Source organism: Sinocyclocheilus grahami, unplaced genomic scaffold (genome assembly GCF_001515645.1).
Source record: "Sinocyclocheilus grahami isolate Dianchi unplaced genomic scaffold, SAMN03320097.WGS_v1.1 scaffold1778.1, whole genome shotgun sequence".
NCBI classification, from domain to species: Eukaryota; Metazoa; Chordata; class Actinopteri; order Cypriniformes; family Cyprinidae; genus Sinocyclocheilus; species Sinocyclocheilus grahami.
In genome coordinates, this window is record NW_015506957.1 from 118725 (window position 1) to 128530 (window position 9806).

Below are 9806 nucleotides of genomic sequence, written 5' to 3' on the forward strand. Positions count from 1 at the left end.
ACATGGACAGACCACTTGCCTGAGACAGAACAAGTAGAGAGTTCTTGAATGGCCTCCATGGCCGTGACAGGGCAGACTGCGAGTTCATGAATGGCCTCCATGGCTGTGACAGGGCAGACTATGAGTTTATGAATGGCCTCCTTGGCCATAGCAGGACAGGCAGTGAGTTCGTGAACGGCCTCCGTCGCCGTGACAAGACAGTCTGCAAGTTCGTGAATGGCCTCTGTGGCCGTGACAGGGCAGGCAGTGAGTTCGGAAGCAGATGCCACCACCTTAGGAGGTTCTGCAGCGGATGCCGCCACCTCTAGAGGTTCTGCAGCGGATTCATGCACAGGAAAGGCCCTTGGTGCAGACTCATGGATAGGAAAGGCCTCAGGGACAGACTCATAGGCAAGAGAGGCCACTGGGGCAGATTCATGGACAGAAGAGGCCTCTGGAGCAGACTCGTGGATAGAAGAGGACTCTGGAGCGCAGTGTGCAGCCCACACGCTCAAAATGGTGACCGCCATTACAGAAAGGACAGCAGAGTGTGGCATGACCTCTAAGACGGTTGGGCTTGAGAGCACTGATGATATGGGGATGCCTGCAGCTCGCACCGACATCAGAGGCGGGTCCATCACACTAGCTATCAGTCTTTTCAGTCTTGGCCCAAGCTCCGCTTCCGACTCAGGCGTGGCGGCCATCTTGGCCGGGGACTCAGGCGCGGCAGCCATCTTGGCCAGGGACTCAAGCGCGGCGGCCATCTTGGCTGGGGACTCAGGCGTGACCAGCATGATGTGAGCAGGCTGTGGCTTGGCAGACGTGACGGGAGCAGGCCCTGGGGTAGCAGACATGACGTTAGCAGGCTGTGGCTTGGCAGACATGACGTGAGCCGACTTTTGGGAAGTGTCATGTTCCTTCTCCATGACACCAACAGTGTAAGCAGACCCACTCATTCTCAAAACAAAATTTATTTTCAGTTTATTTTCCCCCCAGGTAGCTGGAAACGAATGGGTTTATTAAGACCCACCCGAAATATGTCCTTAAGGTCCACATCATTAAAATCCACTTGGTTGCAGAGTCCACAAAAGTCCTGAACATAATCCTCAGTAGGCCTGTCACCTTGACAAAGGCAGAGGCGTGAAACTGCTGGGTTCATTGTGGTGTGGTCGTGTATTCCGTAACGAATTCAGTCCACTGAAGGCGAGCGTAGTGAAGAACCCAAGTGCAGTTTATTTACAAGTGATTCAAACATCCAAACAATAATCCGAGACTTGACTTGACAGGAACAGACTTGACTTGACTTGACGAGGCATGAACAGACTTGACTCACCGACAGCGGGTTACAACATCAATACAGGTCCACATCATTAAAATCCACTTGGTTGCAGAGTCCACAAAAGTCCTGAACATAATCCTCAATAGGCCTGTCACCTTGACGAAGGCAGAGGAGGCGTGAAACTGCTGGGTTCATATTTTGCTGAGGTCGTGTATTCTGTAACGAATCAGTCCACTGAAGGCGAGCGTAGTGAAGAACCCAAGTACAGTTTATTTACAGTGATCCAAACATCCAAACAGACAAAGACTAGAGACACAGACTTGGCATGAAGAGACTTGACTACACATGAACAGATTTGACTTGGCATGAAGAGACTTGACTACACATGAACAGACTTGACTTGGCATGAACAGACTAGACGAGAGACAATGGTAACATGATGGCTACTTATAGCAAACAAGAGGGTCACATGACAAGAACAAACCAATGGGAAACAAGACACATGACTAAAGACAACCAATCAAAACATGAGACATACACAAGGCAGAGCTACATGAGGGCAAGGGAAGCATGACACTAACAGCAGGAAACAATTGCAAAATAAAAGACATGAAAACATGAACAAGAAACAAAACCCAAACCCCACATTACATGTAGATGAGAATCTGTGGACCGACAGACTGGCACGTCAGGAGGTGTAAACAGACTACACTGCAATTCCTCATACAGTGCTGCATGCAAAAGCAAAGTTCTGCCTAAGGGGTGTTTTCTGTGTTTGCATTTCTCATTTTTATTTTATTTTCGCCTTTGTGCCCATATATAATTTCTATCACATTGACGTTGTTACGCTTTTTTTTGGGTCAGACCACTAGTAAAGTGTAACTGTGAATCCTATCTAGTCTCTTTCAATCAATATCCCACATACAATAATGTGTACATTTGTACTTTTGAATTGGATATATGACATACATAAGAAGTGCAGCCTTCTGCATTTCAATACAGTAACTGTCATCCAAAATGTTTGACCTAATAGGTCCAGCATAGGAGACTATAATGCAGGAAAATTTCCCACCTAACCTCGTTCAGGTGGAGAGATGGTGGTTACTGGGTAATTAGGAAGGTGAAGATAAGGGCAGATGTAAGACCCCTGAAGGAATTGGCAACCGAGCGAGATGTCAAGGAGGGAGTCTTAGAGGACGTCTCACCCATAGAGAGATAGCTGGCCAGCGTCTCCCTATAGTGGCATCTTCTCATAACCGCTTTCGCGCATAGCCTCGAGGTTGGCATAACTCGTATGCTGGAATCGATGGATGCGTGCAGTGACTCAGTTCATCTAGAATGCATGACGATGAATATGATAAAATAGCCATGTGTGAGATGCTGCTGATTGACATGTGAGGCTTTCAGAAAAAGCACTGCTGTTAGTCAGAGATGTACAAAAATATCTAGACACATGAGACAGGTCCAAAAAAAGGACATATCAGATGCTGACTGTAACTGAAGTAAAAGGTTAGTTTCACCTGGGAAAGAAAAATATCAGCATTTTCTCGCCCTCATGCCTTTTACCACAATTGATTAAAAAGAGGTAACTGTGACTATTTGTCTCACAATTCGACCTTTGTTTATTGTAATTCTGAGGAGTTCTGGCATTTATTCTGCTTACGCTTTATACACTTTAGACATTCTGCTGACAGTCAGTGACTTTTAGTAGAATGATAGGACTGTTGAGTGTTTCATGCCATTCTGACTTTTTCCTCTGAATTTTGAGTTTATATTTTGCTATTCTGACTTTCCTTGTATATCTGAGTTTATATCTCGCAATTCTGACTTTTTACCTGCATTTCTGAGTTTATATCTAGCAATTCTGACTTTTTACCTGTATTTCTGAGTTTATATCTAGCCATTCTGACTTTTTACCTGTATTTCTGAGTTTATATCTAGCCATTCTGACTTTTTACCTGTATTTCTGAGTTTATATCTAGCCATTCTTACTTTTTCCTCATATTTCTGAGTTTATATCTCACAATTCTGACTTTTTCCTTGTATTTCTGAGTTTATATCTAGCAATTCTGACTTTTTCCTTGTATTTCTGAGTTTATATCTCACAATTATTACTTTTCCCTCATATTTCTGAGTTTATATCTCACAACTCTGACTTTTTCCTCATATTTCTGAGTTTATATCTAGCAATTCTGACTTTTTACCTGTATTTCTGAGTTTATATCTAGCCATTATTACTTTTTCCTCATATTTCTGAGTTTATATCTCCCAACTCTGACTTTTTCCTCATATTTCTGAGTTTATATCTAGCAATTATTAATTTTTTCTCATATTTCTGAGTTTATATCTCGCAATTATGAATTTTTCCTCGTATTTCTGAGTTTATATCTCGCAATTATGAAATTTTCCTTGTATTTCTGAGTTTATATCTCACAATTCTGACTTTTTCCTTGTATTTCTGAGTTTATTTCTTGCCATTATGAATTTTTTCCTCATATTTCTGAGTTTATATCTAGCCATTTTGACTTTTCCCTCATATTTCTGAGTTTATATCTCACAATTATTACTTTTCCCTCATATTACTGAGTTTATATCTCCCAACTCTGACTTTTTCCTCATATTTCTGAGTTTATATCTAGCAATTATTAATTTTTTCTCATATTTCTGAGTTTATATCTCTCAACTCTGACTTTTTCCTCATATTACTGAGTTTATATCTCACAATTCTGACTTTTTCCTTGTATTTCTGAGTTTATATCTCACAATTCTTACTTTTTCCTTGTATTTGTGAGTTTATATCTCGCAATTATGAATTTTTCCCTGTATTTCTGAGTTTATATCTCACAATTCTTACTTTTTCCTTGTATTTGTGAGTTTATATCTCGCAATTATGAATTTTTCCTCATATATCTGAGTTTATGTCTAGCAATTCTGACTTTTTACCTGCATTTCTGAGTTTATATCTCACAGTTCTGACCTTTCCCTCATATTTCTGAGTTTATATCTAGCCATTATTACTTTTTCCTCATATTTCTGAGTTTATATCTCACAACTCTGACTTTTCAGAGCCATATCTCACAACTTTTTCATATAATTCTGAAATTTAATTTAATAATTCTAAGGAAAAAATCAGAATTGTGAGATAAAAAGTCATGATTATCTTCTTCTTTTGTTGTTGTTGTCACTCTGTGGTGGAAACTGGCTTCCAAACATTCCAAACCTGTATGATTTTCTGTCTTCTGTGAGGAGATTTTGAAGTATATTGGTAAAGTAGTTTCACATTCCCATTGACTTGCAAAAACTACAACGTAAGTCACTGTGACTTTTGTGTTTAACTGAAGAAGTAAAAGAGCATTTCAACATCAGGTGTGTTTCCATCACCAGCTTCGTCTCTGCATCTGTATCGGTGTTTATCGGCCTGTAGGTGGCACTACAGCTCTTAACTAGTAGTGCTGCTAGTGTTACCTGTATAGACAGAACATTTGCAAATAGAGTCTGTTCTAACTGTCAAAAATAGCTAGAAATAAATCACAGTGAATGGTCAGGATATGATCAATATTACAATGATACAATATTCTAATAGTCTCAAAGACATTATTTATATCCACTTTATTTTTATTGTGAGAGTGGGGTGACCATTCATAACTAAGGTTATTCTAAGTTTTTTTTTTTTCCAGTTCAGTTAATAACAGCGTAAATATTTATGCTGTTTAAGTGCACTAAAAAATATGATTATATGAAAACTGAAGGAACCTCGTGATAGTTTGAAGCAATATCTGTTGGCATAAACTAGTCTTAGTCATCTATTTTTTCTTCAAGACCTGTCATGACTTACTGAAAACTGAAACCAGCCTTTCCTGGTTGACTTGTCCGACCTGGTTTAAGCTGGTTGGTCTGTTAAACAAGTAGTCAAAATCCTTCTAAAACCAGTCTGGAAGACCAGATAAAACCAGCTTAGTCTAATTTGTGTTATAAGAACCTCTGGGCATTTCTGGCTTTCCACAGCTGGTGGTTTTAGAGGGGTTTTGACCAGAGCTTCAGCTGGTCATGCTGGGAGACCCGCTGACTAACCAGCTAAAACCAGCCGAGCAGCACAGGCCGGTTTCAGATGTTTAATTCAGCAGAATGATTTGTATTTCCACCATCTAATCAATGATACAAGATCTCAAGATTTAATTCAGTAAAACTACAACACGCTTTTATGCATCAAGATTCATTTCGCATGACAAATCTAATCTCCTCTAACAGAATCATGTTTTTTTTCTGTATTGTGAAATGAGTTTTGTTATGAGATTGTAAAGATCTGGTGATGCAGTAATGACTATGAAAAACATACTGTTACGCAAAAAAAAATATGATCATATCAATACCATCATATCATGAGATGTACCGTTCAAAAGTGAAATCATTTGTGTTTATGTTATTATTATTGTGTTTGATGAAGGATGTGTTGTAGTTGGTGTTTTGCTGATGCTGTGTTGTTCTAGGCGTGTTGTAAGGTTCCTGAGGGGTTTCTGCTGCAGCAGGTGAGTGACTCACTGCTCGAGTTGAGTGTTGAGTGTGATGATGATCATCCCTGCAGTGCTTTAGTGATGAGCTGTGGGCGTGTCTTGAAGATATAAACACCGCGCGTCCCTGCGCATCAATGAAACCCGACAGCAGCGCGCGCGATGGTGAGTGACCTCTATACAACTCACACTTTTATCTTAACATCTTAACTACATATCATTTAGTTATTTGTATCATTATTTTTCTGGAGCACAAAAGCAGTGTTAAGTCGCTGGGGGATATTTGTAGCAATAGCCAACAATACATTGTATGGGTCACAATTATACATTTCTCTTTTATGCCAAAAATCATTAGGATATTCAGTAAAGATCATGTTCCATGAAGATATTTTGTAAATCTCCTACCGTAAATATATCAAAACTTAATGTTTGATTAGTAATATGCATTGCTAAGAACTTCATTTGAACAACTTTAAAGATGATTTTCTCAATATTTAGATTTTTTTGCACCCTCAGATTCCAGATTTTCAAATATTGTGCTATCCTAACAAACCATACATCAATGGAGAGCTGATTTATTCCGCGTTCAGCTGATGCATAAATCTCAAATGTCAAAAGATGGACCCTGATGGTTTTGTGCTCCAGGGTCACATATATAACACACGTGTGTCGTCTGTCTAGTTTCTCCTCACAGCGTTGGTTCTGCCGGTCCTCTGTGCAGCCGGTTGGGCGGCGGACGCTCACTCGTACCGGCGCACGGATCCGGTCACCGGACAGCTGCTGCTGTGTGACAGGTGCCCGCCGGGGACGCGCCTGCGCGCGCACTGCACGCGCTCCCGCCAGACGGGGTGCGCGCCTTGTGGTCCGGGTCTGTTCACGGAGTTCTGGAACTACATCCCGGACTGTCTGCGGTGCGACGCGTGCTCCGATCACCAGCGGGCCGTTCAGCCGTGTAACGGAACCGTGAACACGGTGTGCGAGTGTGAGGCGGGGTTCTTCTGGGACCAGCACTTCTGCAGGAGACACAGCGCCTGCAAACCGGGCCACGGACTCAAAGCTCCAGGTGACCAGCCTATAGATACCAGATATACACAGTCAAACCAACAATTATACAACTTTTGATCTTTTCTTACTAGTGTGTGCAGGACACTATAGTTCACTCATGTACGTGAGGAGAGCAAAATATACTAAACTGAGACAAATGTGACTCTGGAGAACAAAACCAGTCATTATTCGAAATTGAGAGTTATGCATCTTCTGAAAGCTGGATAAATAAGCTTTCCATTGATGTATGGTTTGTTAGGATAGGACAATATTTGAAAATCTGGAATCTGAGGGTGCAAAAAAATCTAAATATTGAGAAAATCATCTTTAAAGTTGTCCAAATGAAGTTTTTAGCAATGCATATTACTAATCAAACATTAAGTTTTGATATATTAACAGTAGGACATTTACAAAATATCTTCATGGAACATGATCTTCACTTAATATCCTAATGATTTTTGGCATAAAAGAGAAATGTATAATTGTGACCCATACAATGTATTGTTGGCTATTGCTACAAATATCCCCCAGCGACTCAACACTGCTTTTGTGCTGCAGGGTCACATATTGTACCCAAATAATTTTCATACAGTAAACCAGTAAAATTGCTAAAAAATTGGGACCAAAAATGATTATAAGACACTTTGACCTTACCATGTAATTGCTCATGTGATCTTTTTACACCACAGACTGAACTAAACGAAGCACTGCTTGGTAATTAATTTATCTAAATTGGTTTTATGTAATTGTGTATTAAATTTAACAGCTGACAGCTATTCAACCGAAGTCATTGCATACCTTTCTATCAAAGTTATCTGACATTATCAAGATGAATTTGTTCTGACACAGCGTAACTCTGAGCTCTTCTCATATTTTATTACCATTTTATAAACTATAAACTGTGATAACGTGAGAAATGCTGAAGGTGTCTGAATAAATTTTGGTTTAACTGTATATGTAGTGTTTTATATTTACAGTGTTGGGAAGGTTACTTTAGAAATGTAATAGGTTACAGATTACAAGTTACCCTATTTAAAATGTATCAAGTAGTGTAACTGTAGTTTGTTTATGGTTGCTGGGCAACAGCACAATAGCTGATACTCACACCTGTTAGTGCATCTGCATCATGTTGCTTAGCAACCATTAAGTTCATCTGAAGGATGACTCTATGTGATCTGTTGATGTTCACTGTCATTAAAAGCTCAGTGAGTTTTGTCACACAGCCTGTGTTTTTGTTGGCTGTGGTCAGGATGCAGACACACTGTCTGCACTGGCCTTGTTCAAACAGTGATTCATGTGAAGGTGGATCGCAGTGACTGATGGGTAATGTTTGGTGATGTGTTTGCAGGGACGCCACACAGAGACACGGTGTGTGAGCTCTGCGCAGATGGACACTATGCAGACGTCACGCAGACTCATGCAGCATGCGTTACTCACAGCGCTTGCAAGACTGACGAACAGCTGGTGCTGCCGGGATCCAGGTGGCATGATAATGTGTGTGCAACCTGTGACCATCTCACACAGAAAGGTACAGGAACACACACATTCACAATGACACAGCACACACAACCCCCCAGATCACCATAGCAACTGCCTTTTTGAGTTTATATCACAATGCTGAGAACTGTGAGATGTAAACTCAGAGTAGCAAGATATGAACTTAGAATTGCGTGATGTAATCAGAAGTTTGAGATGTAAACTTTCTTCTTTGAGATGTAAATGCAGAATTGTGATATATAAACAGAATTGCAAGAATAATAAACACAGATTTTTGAGATATAAACTTAAATTTATGAAATGTAAACGTAAACCTTGCAAGATATAAACTTAGTATTGTGAGAAAAAAAGTTAGAATTGTGAGAAACAAGTTAGAATTGTGAGATATAAACTTAGAATGGCAAGAAATAAACGTAGAATTGTGAGATGTAAACTTAGAATTGTGAGAAAAAAGTTAGAATTTGCGAGATATAAACTTAGAATGGCAAGAAATAAACTTAGAATTGTGAGATGTAAACTTAGAATTTTTAAGATATAAACTTAGAATTGCAAGAAATAAATCCAGAATTGCGAAATATAAAGGGGTGAAATTATAGTCATAACTTGAGTGAGAATGCTGCATCTGTAAATTCATCCTCGGCTGGTGTTTTTCTTCCAGGTTTGGTGGATTTATTCAAGCCGGTTCTGTCCGGTCTGCACGTTAAGTACGGGACTTCCACTGAGCGTCTGCAGAAGTTAGTGGACCGCCGTCTGCGCAGGAAGAGGTTTGGCAAGCGAGCTGCGCTACATCCGATGCAGCGGCTCCAGCACTGGAGCATAGAGACGTCAGAGGAGGAGTCGCTGAACCTGCCGTCTATCCTGGAGGAGTCACACCTGAATCCGCTTGTGGACTGGATCGCACGCAAAATCCTGCGATTCCAGCAGCACTGCACTAACACTGCACTGCTAACAGTATGACAGATGAAGCCTGTTCACACTGCACTGATTTGAGTTTGATTCTGTCTCACCTGCTTTATAAAATCTAGAAGTGCATCAGATTTTGTTGTGACCGTTAGATACTTTGACATCTGGATCAGTTTAAGGCTTCAGTGAAGGATGTTGGATGTGTGACAATCAGATGGTACTCATGCACTTTACAGTCTGTCCTGTCAATAAATTTCACTTGCTGTGTTGCACTAGACTCCACTGTTTTGTAAATATTACAGATGATTTTTTTATATTGGTTTTGCATTGAAAGATTGTTCTCTATTTATTGACCAAACTGTATCAGACTACAAAACAGCTCATTAAACACAGTGAAAAGGGTTTTCCTTTGATTGACCTGAAATGCGTCTGCTGTCATATTTTAGGCAAGACACGAGTAATATCGAGCAGTTTTGTATTGAATTTATTTATTCAAATTTCACAGTCAAGAATGCATTTGGAAAAGCACAGCTGTGGAAACAAACATGAAGTTTCAACTAGGAAGGGAGTTCATCAAGACATTAATATTGGGTTGA

The 9806-nt window shown here is 40.1% G+C and overlaps 1 protein-coding gene across 1 annotated transcript; it reads left to right on the top strand.

The window, feature by feature from the left end:
* The first annotated feature begins 5840 nt into the window (after positions 1–5840).
* On the top strand, positions 5841–9583 carry LOC107572587 (tumor necrosis factor receptor superfamily member 11B-like). Its single transcript, XM_016259010.1, has 4 exons — positions 5841–5931; positions 6448–6829; positions 8159–8338; positions 8966–9583. Exons 1-4 carry the CDS (start codon positions 5929–5931, stop codon positions 9262–9264), a joined length of 864 nt encoding a protein of 287 aa, XP_016114496.1. The 5' UTR covers positions 5841–5928; the 3' UTR covers positions 9265–9583.
* Positions 9584–9806: the final 223 nt, after the last annotated feature.